This window comes from Battus philenor, unplaced genomic scaffold (genome assembly GCF_028537555.1).
Source record: "Battus philenor isolate CCGP_79_NKW_IND1 unplaced genomic scaffold, ilBatPhil1.0.hap1 SCAF_23, whole genome shotgun sequence".
Taxonomy (NCBI): Eukaryota; Metazoa; Arthropoda; class Insecta; order Lepidoptera; family Papilionidae; genus Battus; species Battus philenor.
The window spans coordinates 11,394,493-11,412,613 of record NW_027181686.1 but is presented as its reverse complement, the minus strand read 5'-3'; the positions used below and the strand labels follow the sequence as shown (position 1 = coordinate 11,412,613).

The 18,121-nt window shown below is 35.5% G+C and overlaps 2 protein-coding genes across 7 annotated transcripts in view; one reads left to right on the top strand and one right to left on the bottom strand.

Annotated features, from left to right (window-relative positions):
* Positions 1-18,121, bottom strand: part of Smr (Smrter) — a 208,524-nt gene that overhangs the window by 127,339 nt on the left and 63,064 nt on the right. For 5 of the 6 annotated variants that reach the window (XM_068767609.1, XM_068767611.1, XM_068767610.1 and 2 more), the window contains exon 3: positions 16,054-16,071. The exons of the other annotated variant lie outside the window; for it this stretch is intronic. In XM_068767609.1, the coding sequence (XP_068623710.1) occupies positions 16,054-16,071 (18 nt within the window). The remainder of the gene's footprint in view (positions 1-16,053; positions 16,072-18,121) is intronic. 6 annotated transcript variants of the gene reach the window in all.
* On the top strand, positions 10,895-15,317 carry LOC137924332 (uncharacterized). The gene is made up of 3 exons (XM_068767727.1): positions 10,895-11,165; positions 13,422-13,575; positions 14,939-15,317. The coding sequence occupies exons 1-3, from the start codon at positions 10,976-10,978 to the stop codon at positions 15,315-15,317; spliced, it is 723 nt and encodes a 240-aa protein (XP_068623828.1). The 5' UTR covers positions 10,895-10,975.

Sequence of the window (18,121 nt, the reverse complement as noted above, 5' to 3'; positions counted from 1 at the left end):
GCGCGATACAGACTTCGGAGCCGACCATATATATGTGTTATAAACAGCTTGACAACAGAACCGGTTCTATATGAATAATAACTATATTAAATTATTATTGAGTCGTGAAAAACTGGCCGGTTGAATGTTTAGCGATTATTATATGTAAATGAAAATGTGAATTAATAATAAAAAAAAAATAAAAAAACATGTTGTGAACACATTAAGATATCTGTCGCTAAGGTATTATACAATCACACAGAAAGAATTAATAATAGTTAATGGTTTTATCTGTTAGAAAATGGACTTTTAAAACAATCATATCCCATTTAACTTACAAAACTAGCTGTGCCAATTGGAAACTTCTCCTATTGACTAAGTCGAAGAATTGTTCGTCTGAGTTATAGTGAGCGGAGGTCATCGCTTATGCAAACTATAGCCTTTGGCACCGAAAGGTTCTCGCATCTAGGGCCCAATAGGTATGCAGCCTTAGTCAAGGTCAACGTGGTGATATTTGGGGAAAGCCTATGCTTTTCAGTGGGAGCCTATTAAAAGACTTATAGTTTTCTTAAAGATTTTACAAAAAACAAATCATAATTAATTAATAAAAACTGGTAGTTTTTGCACCTTGACAAATGGAATGCCGCACTAGGATCATCAACGTAACAAATATAAAATAACTACTGATGTAATGCAATTAAAAATTAAATTAAACCAACTCCCGCGTACAGAGTGAAAATAGAGGAGCAAATATAAAAAAAAAAAAACTTTAATTACGTACCCATTAAGTAAAATTATAAAATTAACATGAATATACTCGGCGTTCAATATTATAAATAGATCTTAATTATCGATTAGAAGATTAAATTTAGAAGTAATTAAAGTGTCCTATTTATGTAAGTACGTAACCTAGATTAAGCTCTTTAGAATTGTGCATAGCAACTACAGAAACACGATTTGTTCACAGACTAGTCTAATGCTGGCTGGAATGCAGTATCGTATTGATTTATAAACTATATATATATATATATATATATATATATATATATATATATATATATATATATATATATATATATATATATATATATATATATATATATATATATATATATGTATATATATGTATATTATTATTAACTATCTGTCTTGTCTGTGTGACAGCCAAAAGTTACTGGCCATTTGCATTCCATTAGAAAAAAAATATGTAACATACTTCCGAGTGATAATTTTATACAGGTTGATTGGAAATGAGTGTAAACGCTTAAAAGGTTTTTGGCTGATAAATAAGCTATACATTCACCGATTCGAAGTTTTTACACACATAAAAAATCACCATGTATATATATGTATATAGAATGCTAAATTAAAAAACTCTTGTTTCGTATTGTGTTTTCTCTCTTTCTAATGATAATTTTAGTTCGATAACTATATTGCCTGAGATACATAAAACAAACATTTTGGTCTGAACCGTAATTAATAATAAAAAAATTCTTGTAAGTTGGGCTTCCTATTGTATTTAGTTGTATTTAATGGCGCATCCATCGATGTATTATTATCGGTGAAGGACGACCTTAAGAATCTAAAAATCGTCTACAATTGTGCTATAAGCGGGACGGGAGAATTTAGCCGCGCGGAAATAAAAAAACCGCCGCCGCCGTCCCCCGCCCGCTTTTGTAAGTGGGTCGAGGCGGCAACGGCGCGTAGCGGTACCGCGCGGAGCGGCAACGTCGCGCCGCGGAATTCTCCGTGTTTTGCTACCAGCGGCAACCTCGCGACAAGTCTTCATTTCTCTATACACTTTGTACCATAACAAGTCTAGTAGAATGAAACTTCTTTTTACATGACTTACACTGCTTCCTATGTAGGTGCGACTTAACCTATAGTGCAGGGTGTGTAATGCACACGGGCGCCGCCGTGCTCTCTGAGACAGCTAAGAGCATCGTCTTGGACCATCATGGTACAACGATGATATGAAGCGGCCAGCCAGCGCGGTGGCGGCAGTTATCAAACGCGAGCGCCCTATGGACGGCTTCTTTTTCGAACATTTTGTTTCAACTCGAACCAAACCTTATTTCACGTATTTAAAATTTAGAAGCCGTAACATACCATACTGTAAGCTATACCTACTTATAAAATAGCTTGTTGTTGGAACGCCAGGGCTTCATTGCACACGGGCGAGAGCCAACCCTGTGCCCGTGTAAGTTTTATCTAATACCTCTTTTAACCTCTGTAGAATACCTAGACATATCTATCCGAACAGTGCAGGTCAGATCTGCCCGAAATAAAATAGGCTACATTATATCGAGTTACCCTGAAAATACAGTTTAAAACAATAATATTTCATTTATCTTTAAAAAATTCGTTCCCGACACTCACAGGCGCCATGTTGCGGCACACGAAGGGTTAAGCGCGATACTCCTTGGACCTCTAAATGCTTCTTTAGGGCGCTAAATACTACAATTTTCCTTCACTATACACGACTTTACACTATATAACGTTTGTTGTACATATTTTACACAAAATTAAATATCTCATTAATCCAGTAATTAACTTGGTTACGCCGTAACTAACCAGAATATACGCAACAAGCAATGTTACTCATCTTAGCAAAAGTCTATGACTGAACTTTTGTGAAGTCTACACACAGCGTTTCTGATAATCTGTCATACAGTTGACGATATTTAAGAAAAAAAATGCTTATTTTGAAGTCAAATATTCATATTCAGCCGTCGGACCTCCGCTGACATAGACTGGGGAGGTCCATCAAAGAATATTACATCGAAATAAATCAATTTTAGCGACATATTTTGTTTTAATTTCTCGGAGTTTTGTATTGTTTTATTTCTTGAAATGTTTTCAGCTCCTATGATTATACGTTAGATCAATGTACTCAAAAAATAGTTTTATTTTTATTATTTTAATATAATAATTTAATACAATTGAAGTATGTGTTGTTAATATAAAGTTTGATTGTGTATTTATAAAAATGTGTAAACTCTAGGCGTAGTTTTTGCTCGACATTTTAAAACATGAACATAATACAAGTCTGGCTAGAACGCAATTAGTACAGATTATATCTTTATACGGAGCAGTGAATGCTAAAGGAGCGTTATCTTTGTGATCGGTAGCTAACTTAACATATAAATAGAACAGAACGAACACACGAAACCGCTGACAAAGTAATTACGTTTGACTTATTTTTACTTTTATCACCCAACTATACATATGGCCGAATTTAGTATCTAGGACATTATTTATCTATTAAACACTTATATATTTACGCAGTTATTTTTTAAAAAAATGAAATCAGAATTACAACTTGCTATAGGCAAGTCGTATGTATAAAGATAGACACTAGGCCATTAATTGGTTGTTACCTTTATTTTTTTTATTGAAATTAAATATTATATAATCTTTGACTGCATTTCTTGGAAGAAATCACGAAAATTTTGACTTGATTATAAAATAAAACATAAAGAAATGTGAATCAATTTTAATAATTCTTTTCGTTTTATAAAGAAAGAAAAGGCAAATAGTTTTTTTTTTTATTTTGTTTAGGCAAAGATCACTGACTCTTATATGTAAAACTTTATGTATAACAACAATGTTTCGCCGCGCAAATAGCGTGAAGGCCTTTTTTACAAGAAGCACAAATAAGGCGCGATCGCTTGATCCCACTCCTGTTGCTGCACACCGCACACTGTCGCAGGTTGCGTCCCGGCAATTTTTCAAGCGCAAATTTTTTTAATGAAGATGGTTGTGGCGACACTGTATTTTTATGTTTCATCCACTCTTTTTCGATAGCGTTAATAATTTTCGATGTGAATGTGAGCCGGTTCATTTTTTTTTCGGTAGTGTTGGAAACGTACAAAATATAAGAGTTGAGCACCATTCTTCCGAATATGTTAAATACAACTTTTTTCCAATATTTCAGGGTTCTCCGCTCGTCTAAATACGCGTACAACATTTTGTCGCACTCGTCCACACCACCCATGTATTTGTCATAGTCAAACACCATGCTTGGTACAATTTTTTCGTATTCAAAATCCCCTTTCTTTTTCATGATCGTCACACTTTTTGCGTCCGAGTTGGATGAAATCAATATGACTGGATGTGGTTTAGACTTTCTCTCCCTGAACGAACACATCAATACGTTTTCATGCGACATATATTTAGCTTTTCCTACGATTACTATCTTAGCTTGCGCAGGAACCTCTTTTCTGTTACGTCTAATTATTCCAGTTAAATACGTATTTTCTTTCAAAAGGGCTTTAGCCAAACGTGTGCTTGTGTAAAAATCATCTGTAAACAAATGATATCCTTTGTGCAGATAATTTCCAATTGAAAGTAATTTTTGCGAAACGGTATATCCAAGACCATGTTTTTGTACTAAATCTCTGTCGTCTGTATTTTTAGCTCCTTTGTAACAATAAAAACCTAAGCAATATTTAGAAATAGAGTCGCACAACATCCAAAATTTGATCCCATATTTATGGAGTCTTCTGTTTGGGAGGTATTGTTTTATGCTGGAATGTCTGTGAGTACCAACTAACGATTCGACAATAGATAATTGTTGATTTGGTATGTAATGCTGCTGAAATACAGTATTTGCATGTTTGACAAGAATATCGAAACTACCGCATGGGTCATAATTCGAATGGCCTGGTTCAAATAATAGCGTATTGTCGATCAAGTGAAAAAACTTCAAAATCAATTGAAACCTGTCCCTTGAAAACATTGTTCTGAACCATGGTATATAACGGGAACCTTTTATCCAATAACTATCAATTGTGGGCCTTCTAGTAATCCCCATTTCGAGTAAGACTGCAATAAAGGCTTTCATTTCGTATATTGTTGTCGGCGTCCATTTTTTTGCTCTAGAATTATTGGTAACAGTGTGCGAGGCAAAAAACTGGGTAGCATACCGATTTGTTTCCTTTACGATGGTTTCAAGCAGTGATGTGGTAAAAAATAAATTAAAATACGCTATGGGTGCAGCATCTGGGGGAGGCGCACATCTAGGTCCGGGAGTCTCCGAAAAATTATTTGTTGCTTTAGAAAACACATTTTTCGAAGTAATATTTGTAAAAGTCGGTGTTTCATCTGTCTCTGAAGATGAAGATAAGATAGAAGACTCACTGTTAATCCTCTGTCTTTTTCTTTGATGAGTTATAACAATGCTATCATCACTACTTGAGTCTGTTGTTTCACCATTCTCTGAATCACTAGCAATAGAATCAACGTCTGAGAAAGTATCCCGTGACATGTTTATTTTTGAAAAATAATGTATAAAAACGGTAAAAGTTATTTTAAAATGACTCGTGTTGTACGCGTGCGATTGGACTACGTTCACTCCCACGGAACAACAGGGACACACTGAAACAGCGCAAAAGCGCTGCGTCGCGGTTTTCAAGACAACGCAATTCCATTGCGCCGCGAAGCACAGCCGAATTACTAAAATAATCTCTACTTTTTACTGAATCAATTAGAGATATATTATTACTCTATTGTATGTTACTTTGCATTTATTAAAAAAAAAACATGTATAATGCGTAAAATAAAAAATATATAAACAAAGGAAAGAAAAAGCATTTAAAAAGTTTTTACTATTTATTATTATAGGACTTGTTGGATTACTTTTTTGTATTATTTTTGGAGGAACACCACTTTTATTAGGTTGTTAATTTTTACAATTGTCTCAGTCGCCTTGCCATAGAGCATTCAATTCTATCCCTCCTATTTGTCTATGCCGCGTTCATACACATACACTACATTTATATCTGCACCGAAATATTTTTGTAAAAAATGTAAACATAAATAGCGGGATACGGTTATAATGATATGAATTAAAAAAATACATATATTATTTCTGTTAACTTCTTGTTGTATTTTGTATTATATATAGTGTCTTATATAAATTTAATATGTATTTCGGTGAAATAGTCTCCATAGTATATTTAAACTGTCTGCAATGTGAGCGTTTACTAATATAATTTTGTTCATAACAATATAGATTCAGACTATCTTTTTTTATTCGAACTGCGTAAAATGTCTCAAAGAATTTTGATTGCGACGGCCGTTCAAGTAATTATAATGTATATTCGCCCACATTTAATAATTGGTTATTATTTCAAATGGTAGCACGTAGCATACTTAAACGTATTTACGTTTGAAAAAGTTTTAAAATATATTTATACTATCGTATGATAAATATGACATGTGGAGCGGGAGTGGGGTATGACCGCGCCTTGGCAAACAAGGGCACAGACGAGATGAAATGTATTTCTACACAATTCACCGCATTCTGGATCTCCGCTAGAATTATCTTATGTGAAGTCGATGTGGACTACAATTGTGGAACGCCTTACAGTGACATTTATCTTGACGAAAGTCAGGCCTAAGTTTTAAGTGTCCACGCGTGGAAAACACGATTAGATTGATACGCGAGAAAAGTCATAATACGAGACGAAATATCATTGCCTCTGACATAGACACTTTTTTTTAAATATTGTCGTTTCTATTACTGCTCTTGTAGTCCAATACTGATGTATATTTCATTTTTTACATGACTCATCAATCGGCACGTGATGTTTACGGCTGGCCTAACTATCTATTCACGAACCTGAATCGTCATATTCATGTTTAAGTCAAAATTTTCATCACGAGTCAGAGTCAGTCGTAAGTCAGTCGTTAAAACACGGCAAGGGGTTTAAAAAGGTATCTTGGTAGAAATGAGAGGATTTTCTCCTATTAACAACCGAAGCGAAGCGGGAATTTGACCTCGTGGTATAGTGCTACCGAAACCGCTGTACCGCGCCTTAGGCAAGTGCGCGACGAGGTTGGGGAAACATCCGTTGCTTTATTTCGTCAGTCCGCCATGTGACCACGCCTCTTAACTTCCAGGCGCGATTCAACGATTTCAGTAGCACTAGTAAAGCTGGCACTAATAGTTATCTTGATGTTCTAACAGAAGCGAAGTTGAGGTCCGGCTTTTCAGGAACTTTCGAATCAAAAACTAACCACGTGTTAAATGAAACTCCAAGTGAATTACCCCTCTTGTTAGCTATTATATCCAGTCCCTTCATAGAACTTCTAAGTCATCTATGAGCTCCACAGTTAACCTATTCAAAGAGCCTGAAGGCTTCGTTACTATAAAGAGTTTTAGCCTTAGCTTGCCTCCACAAACACAGTGAAACTATATAGCATCAAACAGAACAAAATTAAAAGGAACGAAAAAAAATGTTTATTTATTATGAAGATAATTTGGTTATAACTTAACTTGGCAAAACTCCATAGACTTCATTTTCTAAAAAAAAAAAAACATTTTGTTATGCGTTATGGATGACTTCGTGAAAGTTGTTCCAGACTGTTATGTATAATCCATCACTATCAATAATAATAATTCATCATTAAACGTAAACTTCATTTAAATAAATGCAATTCACTTATCAAAACAATATTTGAAATCATATAAACCTGCATTTTCGTAGTAGATACAAGAGCCTTTTCATTTGAAAAAAAAAAGTCCACGCGTTGTCATCATAGTTTATATACGTAAACATAACCAACGGAAATTATTACTAATAAATTGCCTGCCTAGTTTGTAAATTCATTCTTTCTATTCTAACGCAAATTTATGCACTAACTATAAGATTTGGATCGGCATGAACAGGTCTAGTAACATTCATTACATGTTCAACCGTCTGTATCCTTGATCGACTTGGACTCTAACAATTTCGACCTATTTTTGTCAAAGACAAACGCATGGCTCTGTAAAAAATGGAGAAATTGGAAATGCTCTTAAAATACAAATTACTGTAGTACATTATGAAATGTAAATACACAGTAAAAATATATAAATTATACTTCTGTCTTGTGAAAATAAAATGTGTATGTAATAATGTATCAAAATTTAAAAATGTAATAACATAAATATTCTAAAAATAAATGATCAGAGAAGTATTTTGGCGCGTCGAGGTGTGCATCGAACAACAAACCGTCCCTCTCACCGCACACCGCTCCGTGTGAACAAAAAACAACAAGAGCGGAGCGGCAACGGCGCGCACTTAGCGCGGAGCGGCAACGTCGCACCGTTCGCTCGCACGGCAACCGAAATGTGTTACTTTGTAGCAGCGCTGTGGAACAAATCTCACGCAAATGTATTGTGAGAATCTTACATGTATTCTGATTCAAAATGCAAAGATTTAATATATAATTATATATTAAATCTAAATTATCTCTAAATTTAGAGGCGTATCAAACGCACAACTATTGATAAAAACATGGACAGCCTTGCGATTAAAACCTAGGGTTTAATTATTACGTTGCAGATTCGATTTGCCACATGCGCACTTGTGTGTATGTAACATAATTACTGCTGCTTACAAATGTGACAATAAAACTGAATATACCGAAAAAAATGTCCTAAATATAGTCAAGTTACAAATAGAGCTCAACTATTATGTTAACTTTCTTTATTTCTATCACCACTCGATCCACCTACACAAGAGTGTGAAAGCCAAATAACAACGACTATTTATGTATTTATTTATTCAATGATATAGTATTATTTTGTATTTAGTAAACCTAAACCTATTTTTAATTTAATTATAAATATAATTTATAATTATAATTTTAATAATAATATGGATCACATTTGTAGTCACAAATACCGGAAGCTTCTTGTAATAAAAACAATTAATATTATTTATTTCTCTGTTTGTTTTATTTATTACAGGGAATCATAGCGTTTTGGATTCTTCTTTTTCAAAATCACATGATTAAAATCAATTTCATAAATATTTTGACAGTGATATAATTTGTCATGATTGTATAGAATTATGCGTAGTTTATGTAATAAAAGAGGCTTTCGAACAAATTTTAATTAGAACCTCTTTTCTAATGAAATATACAGCTGCAAGACATTCCGCTCTTCAACATCAATAGGTGGGAGTCATGTGCGTTGGCATCAGTACAAAATTACAAAACAAAAAAAGACAAATTATTCATTTAGTGCCTCGTACTAAATATACTATATCGGACAAGGCAAATAGAAATACAAAAATCATTCCGTTTTTGATTTTCGTAAACAAATATTAATATTTTAAATACATATTGTATTTTTTAAGACAGTAATTTTTTTTTAATTTCTATTCAAATTTACAATATATTCTGCATTATATATATATATATGTACTAAAAGTTTAATAAAAACTTTTAAGAACTCACTTATACGTTGGTGTTGTAGATAAGTTTGGTTTTAGGTTTTATGGTTGATTTTTTTTGTTGAAAAGGTTTCCGGTGAACCTTTTACGTGATCACCCATGGCTTAAATGGTTTGGAGAGAGATGGCTCCACAGTCAGTGGTCAGCCTATATGGAAATATACAAAGCGTTAAAAATTGGTAAATATATACAGTGATTTGACCGCTAAAACGCATGCGAAATGACGTCATTGCGACTAATAAATACAGTTATCCATTTTCAGGTATTAACTCTGCTCCGTGAATACAATATAGGACCGGAATATTTTAAAATGTAGATCAACTTGCCAATGCGTATATCGATTTCCCGGGGTGAACGTTCTCCGCGATTTATGGCATATTTTTTTTTATTTTCCCCTGTCCTTTTACATGTCACCGTTACGTAATTTAAATAACAATTAATTCAACTCTTACTAATGTATTATATCGGTCAAACAATCCTTTGCCTCACAACCCGAATGCCGTCAGGAGTAAGGTGACAATGACAACATAAGGGTACGGGATATTTTATAATTTTACATATTATTAACAAGAATATTAACGCTATGTATGTGATATAGAAATGTGTAAATGTTTTTCTGGCTATACAAGTACAGGAATTTAATTTAAAAATGTTAATGAAAATATAGTCGCCACTCATAATACTCATTTTGTTTTGACTTTGAACTATGTGGTCGGTCGATCTAGTGGAGGCTTATCCACACCGTGTCTACCGGCTCGTGATCGCCACATGAGATCGTTTCGACCTCAACAGCCTTCAAAGGCTATGTTCCGCGTCCAATATCACTTTAGATTAGCAATTCTTCGAGCTTCGTCGGTGACTTTAATTCTGCGGTTCTCTGATCTCTGTGTAACTTCGAGTCGTCTTATAAGGTCTGTTTTAAATTTCTAAGCTTTTCACATAGATGCAAGAAATAATAACTACTTATATTGTAGAAAATAGCACTTCCCGTAATAACAATTTAAATCGCAGTGTCTTTCAAAAGAAGATTAAAGGGATAAATATAAACTTTTGCTTGTCATAGCGGATATAAATTTAATTGTATGTTCATTAAAACGTTACCGATTTACATAGAAACTGACATACACTATAAATTCCAGAAGCAACAATAAATGAGTTGCACCAGACTTGACTACATCGAGTTAACAATATCTATCTATGAACGACGAGCGGTATACATTTTAGAATTGGATCCCAGGTAATGTTCACAAACATTTAATTACCAGATATTAAAAAAAAATGTCAAAGAATGTTTGTGTGTTAAGGATTATACTATACCTAATATAATACATAGTTTCTCTAAGTTTGGTTCGCCTGTTTGTTATAAGTCTGACGCATTTCATTCGAACAGGTGGTACACTGAAGTTGACGTCAACAAGAGATGTAATCCATCGTATGTTGAATAAAGTATTTTTAAATTTCAATACATACTTATTTAATAAAACCATACATGTTTTAAGTAGTAGTATATGAACGTGAGTAGTTTTTGCAAGGAAGTCGTGAACATAGTGTACAGACGTGTGCAGCGGCCGAGAGAGTCAAGTGATCGCGTCGCGGCGCGTTACGCGACTGCAGTCGCAGGGGGCGGCGTCCCGGCGGCGGTCGGGCGGCGGTCGGGCGGCAGTCGCGCGTCGGCGCGGCGCGGCGCAGGGGGCGCGGGCCGCGACGCGCGTCAGTCGCACGCCGACGCCTCCGTTGAGCGCTCGTTGCGTTTTTTCCGTCGCACACTAATGTCGGACCCTGAGATGACAACCAACTTCACCCCGCTCCAGCTAATCGAGGAGGTGAAACAACGGCCCGGACTCTACGATCCGGAGCAGCCTGTCGACCGGCTAGAAAGGCTACAGCTGTGGAAGGAGATTGGCGCCGCACTATTCCCCGACTGGGGCACTTTCAACAAGACCACCATGTACCACACAGGTACAGAACGACCAGTGCCTAGTTTCGGTAAATCGATAAACCCGTTGCAAAGGAGGAATAGATTGAGGTGCACATAGATACAAACCGGCTACGAAATGACCCGAGCGCCGCATCTAGCACAATCACAAACGATTTTCTACAAACCGGTTCGACCGCGTCGGCACCGCAATAAATCAACTCGGCTTAGCCGACGCATCGCTTCATCATTTTTTTATATCGCCGCCTGTGCGTTGCGATGTATTAAGTAACGTCAAATTGTCGGACGCTCCACCAGCGTGCCGTGTTATTGGTGAGAGGAACGGCTTGTAATTTCCAGAGGCGGATAACACATGCGTTTTGTTTTTGCTTTTAAAACACCCTGTAAAGTCAATCTGTACCGGCTAATACATACACACCAATATATTCTTCAGACCACACTTTCATTCTCATGACTTGACATTGGCACTATAAAATAGTTGGTGCCTATTCTTAAATTTTTAATTATCGCCTTTTTAAATCAGACCGTCAATGTTTACCTTCATAATACTCAATTTCCGCGGAGGCAGACCGGTGAAAGGGCGTGAATTTATTTTCAATAACTATGATTGAGGGTTTCGACAGAAGCCACGGCTTAGGATGTCATAGACGTTTCATCGAGTTTGAGTGACTGCTGAATAGTGATATCGAGAGGGCGCTCAATGGGATGATGCAGGAACCCCCGAGTGATTTACAATGCAGTCAGGCGCTGCAAAAGTTCCAACTTGTCAGCCCCTATTTATATCCAAATGTTCACTATGGAATATAAATAATAGCTTATGTCTTTTTACAATATTAACAATTAAACAAATTATTACGTAAGATGGAATACAATTGTCATTTACGTCAATATGTTATGTTGACCTTGTTATAAATGACTCACACCCGAGAAGAAGTATATATATATTATACACATATATATGTATGTATATGTATATATATATATGTAAAAATATAATAATCTTTTTAATTAATATTTTGCTATAGCCCGGGAGCGAACATGTTATTCATAAAGCGTTCTATCTTCTGTGAAATAACTCATGACATAGAAGCATTTATTTTTAAGTCTAGCAATAGTTTTGTGAATATTATCTGTAGTCCTACAGTAAATGTGTATATATAGTCCATAGAAAGATTTACTTTATGTTTAGAAAATATTTAAAATTGTTTTGGGCGTGTAGGTGGCTTGTTAAAAATTTTTCTCGCCGGCAGTTATTAACAAAGACAATTACATCTGACTTATAATTAGTGGTGTGGGAGTAACGGGTCTAAGATTTGTCCGTTTTACACAAAATCGGTTATTTTGATTACATTTAGTCTATATCTGATAAAGTGTATATGTATAAATCTGTATTGTTAAATTTTATAAAAAGAATTGTTGTGGTGGATTTTCTTCCTTCTTCCCCACAATTATAACACCTTGCAGAGCAGTATTGACAATCAATAAAAACTTTGTTAAAATATTTATTTTTAGCTTTAATAGAGCGCTTAAGTCTACCTTGAACAAAAAGTTTCGCCATTGAGTCGTTTTTCTTTCGCATAACGTGGTTTGAGCGCAAACTTTTTCCGAGAGGCGTTGCCTGATCTTGGAGCTATATATAGTTATACTTTAGTGTGGTGTTAGAGGTACATCGTTACGAATGGATTTAGTAGTTAAAACTCTGATCAGACAAGCTTTATCTAGCACACGTACTTTTGTAATTTAACTTATAAAACTAATCCCTTGATATGTAAATTTTTTAAAATCTTAAAAGTCAAGTGTTAATGTAAGTGCTTTTTAGAAAAGATATCCTAAAGGAAGCCATGTACAATGCCATCGTGTTACCAATACATTCGATCATCGTTGTTGTTCTGGCCTTGCAACTTATCGTATGCCTTCAATTGACAACAGCAAAATTAATTTTCTTATTAAGTTATGTGGTCTCCACGCCACGGAACAGCAAGGATAGCGAAGGTCATCCACCCACAAAGTGGACAGATAACCATTAGTATCGTCAGAAGATGCTGCATGCTGGCCACTTGCGACCGGTCTTATTGGAAATCTAGACTACGTCCAGTTTAAAAGTCCTATGGGCGAAATGATAATGATGAAGTACTTAATAAGGATAAACCAGTCTTCGAAAACTTTATTTATAGACACTGGATGCCAGCCAACTTATTGGCCTGCCAAGCGGCATCTTTGGAAAAGTCTATGGACCCAATGAATTAAATATTTTGTGGAGGTTGTAACGAGTGGGTCAGTCCTGCAGATCCAGCGCAAGTGGCGGTCGCTGCGCGACGCGTACAACCGTGAGCTGCGCACGCGACGCTCGGGCACGCGCGTGCAGCGGCGCGTCTACATCTACTTCAAGAAGATGAGTTTCCTGGGCGGCTACGACGGCGCGCTCAGCGACGAGTTAGTACCCACGCCCTTTTTTTTAAAGGTCATCCCCTTTCTCATTATTAGGGCAGAGAATAGTTTTTTCATTTACTTTTTTTTTCATTACTTTCACCCCTCCCTCTCTCTCCCATCCGCTTTCGTTCTTCAGATTACTGCATATTTCCACATTGCATTTATGCTTCATCTTTCATCCTTTGCCACACTTTTCGCAATTTTACATTATGCATTAACATTTTTAATTTAAGGTTTTTAAATTTTCTTTATTTAATTTTCTATTGTTATAATCTTTTTTGATTACACCTATTGCAGTTGTTTTCGTCTGTACTATTTTGCTCCCTTTTGTCACCGTTTGTTACTTGTTTTGTTCCCTTTTGTCACATCCACAACTACCTTTTTTTGCAATGCAAAGTTATTTAATCATTTATCTGGAAACTTATTGATTTTAAAAAGCGTCGCACTGGCATATATATGCCCGATAATCGAGTAGATACCAATTAGCCAATACAATTCGCTAGCATCACATCTGACGAAGATTTTTTTTTTTAATTTTAATTCTAGTCCGCTAGCTTTGAATCCGACCAGGCTGTAATAGCCAAAAAGGCTAATAGGGCCCAATACTAATTGAACATAGAAAGGTCACACATATGTCCTAATTGTCATCAACTTGAATGTACACTAAAGCAGTATTTATTTTTTATTTTTCATTATTGGTTCACAAATTACTAACACAGTACTCAATGCGCGTCGTCTTAAACCTTCTTACAGTAAGTGGAGCCTTCACTTACTGTAAGAAGGCTTAACACGCTGGAACGATGTTTATATTTACATTATTTATTTCATAAAACTGAGGAACTTTGCTACCACGACTGTTCCTGTTTATCGGAATGATTAAATAAGTCCTGATCTGTACAGCGGTTACATGTTTCTGGCTTTCTCTCTAATCCTAGATGCATTATACAGGTTGATTCATTATTGGTGTAAAAGCTTTACGAGTGAATGTATAGCTTATTTGTCAATTCATTTATATCACACCTTATACAAAAATCAATAGTTTAAATATTAACGTAATGATAATATAGTAAGAAAAATTATTTTCAATATTCTGATTACTACGTATTAAAATTAATTATTGTTCACTATCTGTCCTTGCAGACGATGTACTGATAGAAGTTGTAATTGACCTTTCGCATTCCAATGGAAAAATAAATTACACATTCTAAGATTTGAAATAGGCTTATTGATAAAACCTTTGCATATTTACCCAATCACGCTTTATACTGTTATTTCTATGGTCTTCTATGGTCATGACATTGATGGAAAATGTTATTGATCCATAGTGTGATATCAATGGCCAATACAAATAGACAACTACTTGCAGAGAGGAGGTGGGCAACTGCACAGTGGACCAAGAGACATATGCCAACGGAAACAGTACCCAAGTGACGCTGCCAAGAAAGAAGAGGAAGCGGATCAAGAAGTCCAGCTCCGACAGCGACCAACCTCCGGACGAGATCGAGATGCCTATGTTTAACAACGTGGAGGTCCACGGCGACATGGACACAGACACCGACAAGCTGTTCCTCCTCTCATTTCTGCCGGAGATGAGGCAGCTGCCGATAAACATTAAGATGTGGACCCGGGCGCAGATCGCGAACATCATGCAGGAGGCTGTTTCATGCCACTTCAACAACGCGCAGCCGGGCGGCGGGGGCGGCGGGGGCGGTGCCGTCAAGCAGCGTCGGGACAGTTCCGACTGACGGCTGCCGTGGCTCTCCGAGACGGAGCCGCTTAATAAACGAATTTCGTGGACTTTACCGAGCTAAGAACACGGAGGCCATTATTCAGGCGCTTTAGGGTTAATTCATACTAGCGCAGAGTTGAACCTTCAACCAATAGCGATCCCTTTAACAACACGCGCTATTGAATTAGACAAGTGTTTTAAGTTTAAAAGATTGTTAAGTTTGATAAGTAAAACTTCATCAATTAACCTGTAAGGCATAGATAAGCACGATTTAATTCTAGTTTTTATCAAATTGGACACTTTGATGCGTTTGCGTATTCATGTTGAATAGTGATCATTAAAATCAAGACGCCTACTACTGAACATAGATCAAATTGGACGTTCTTACACAAGTATATAAAATATAAATTGGAAATAAAATAAATAAACAGATATGCCTTCTCATATTAAAATAAGACAACTAACAACCAACGCACCAAATGTCACACTGGCTTCGAATTGAAATATGCTAACATTACAAATATAATTATAAAGATTGATTTGCAATCTGCGCAGGTATGAATCTATCGTTTGCAATTAGCGACGCATATTAGAATAACGGTTGATTGTTATATCTTTGGAATTGTTTACATTTTACTTGTTTTGCTTTAGCAACAATTGTTCTCGTTAATAAAACACTTGATGATATGCATGCGTTTACCTTTTCCCTATCGGTGTTGTGTTGTGATAAAAATATTTGACTTGCTGCTCACCTCGTTATGTTTAGGTACCTGAAACAAACAAGCGATCCGGTAAGTCACTGCGGCTTGAACACGTTCACGTGACATTGTTTACTAAACATCACTTACGTATACAGTACTTAGATATCGCCACCAACGAAGACTCGCCCCATTCGTATCAACGACATACGCCACACTTCGAATGAGACTCCATGATAACACTTTCAGAAAATATAAAATAAATCATATTTCGTGTGTAAAATGTATATACAAGATTTTAATGACCGGAGCTAAATAAAACTCACGTCATTCGTTAGTAACAAGGTAAAGATGCATTTACACGGGGGGGAAAAGGCTGCACCAAACACAGTATGACGGTCTGTAGCACTTGAGCAGCGACTTACGACTTACTTACTTAATAAAATAATGTACTAATTAATTTATAGTTGAGTAAAACTTACAAATTTTATTGTATGTATAAATCTTAGGTGTATGTAGAAAAAGAAGAAAGTTATGTATCAAATAGCGGCATCCCTCTCCTGTCTGCGCTTAGTACAAGCAAAAAAAAAATTTGTAAAAAAAAAACTAACGATACAAATTAGAACTAATAAAAAAAATCCACAGTATGCAAATTGATGTTGAATGTTACTACATAACTATTACATGTGGAAGTCATACAGACAAATTTAAGTCACGTATAATAATTAAAATTTTCATATAAAGACGAATTTATTGAACTATAATAAAAAAAGTGTTACATGTGGATGTATATTTAAATTTATTTATAATTATTGTCGACCACTACGACCATTTGTCCATTTTATCAACTAAAAGCATCAATAAAGGACGCTATAATAAGCCAGTCCAGCTAATATACAGCTGCCACTTTAAACACACGTTTTATATTTTTAATATTAATGTCCTCATAGCGTCATTTAAATTGACCACTTTTGTACATTGTGAAAAGAATGCCGAAGGAGCACCGTTAAAAACACCCTATAATAACATCCTACAACCTCAAAAAATAAGGTTCCACACTCTTCCCTGAAGTTGTTGCTATAAACTCGGATGGTGTGGAGTCTCTCGTCTAGTGGCGCAACTCATGCGTGTGCGCACTTGCTGAGAAAAGACGTCAGTAGTGGATGCAATAGTTTTGTTCCTAACAATAAGGGTAAAAGCGATTTTTTTTTAAAAAAACAACACTAGCGATCCAAATTAGAAATAATTAATCTGGAACTTGTGTAATTACTGTAAAGTTCCGCGGTAAATCGCCGGTTCGAATCCGGGCGCGCGGTCGTTCCCTCCACAAACCCTTCCACGCTAATGCACTTAATTTTTATGCAAAACTTCTTGGACTCTCATTTAAATTACCCAACTTTCAGATTTAATGTCCTAGTCTGAAAGTGCCTACTTTAAGTCCATTAGAATAAAGCACGACTACAAAGGCGTCTTAAATGCACATCAGTGTTTTTAAAAAAATTTAACTTTATAAACAGAAAATAGATAAAAAAAATCTAGAGAAAACATATGGCGTAACAACTCGATAGTTTTGAATAAGAACGGAATACGGAAATGAATTCAAATATTAGTTATTTATTTAATACTTCATGTCCAGCAGTGAACATCTTATTGCTGAATTAATGATGATGATTCAACTAGTCCCACTATTAGTTTCTTAAATTCTCATGCAGACTTTCTCGACGTAATACATCCATACTGTCAACATATAATTATGCATGAAAAACATATAATATATTATATTGGTCTTATATTTAAACAGCAATTTGTAGTTTACAAACACCTGCCCATTTAAAATCGCCCAGCGATGGTTAAACAGAAAAAATTCTGCACGATAAAGCAACGTTAAAAAGTATTATAGTACGCAGGATGTTTGTTAATAAACTTTTAGTGTGAATGAAGATGATAATGTATGGTAGACTTAATTCATAAATGAACAACCAAATGATAATAAAGTAAGAAAATACGTACTCAAAGTTCAAATCAATACGTAAACGTCAATTACTGTTTATCTATCTCTGCAGACTTTGTATTGCAAGTGATTGGCCTGTTGCATTCCAATCGAAAATGTTAATTTCAGAGT

Coding starts and splice junctions, on each gene's coding strand:
- LOC137924332 (XM_068767727.1), top strand. CDS start 10,976: ATGTCGGACCCTGAGATGACAACCAACTTCACCCCGCTCCAGCTAATC. Junction 11,166..13,421: donor GACCACCATGTACCACACAG/GTACAGAACGAC, acceptor CGAGTGGGTCAG/TCCTGCAGATCCAGCGCAAG. Junction 13,576..14,938: donor GACGGCGCGCTCAGCGACGA/GTTAGTACCCAC, acceptor AACTACTTGCAG/AGAGGAGGTGGGCAACTGCA.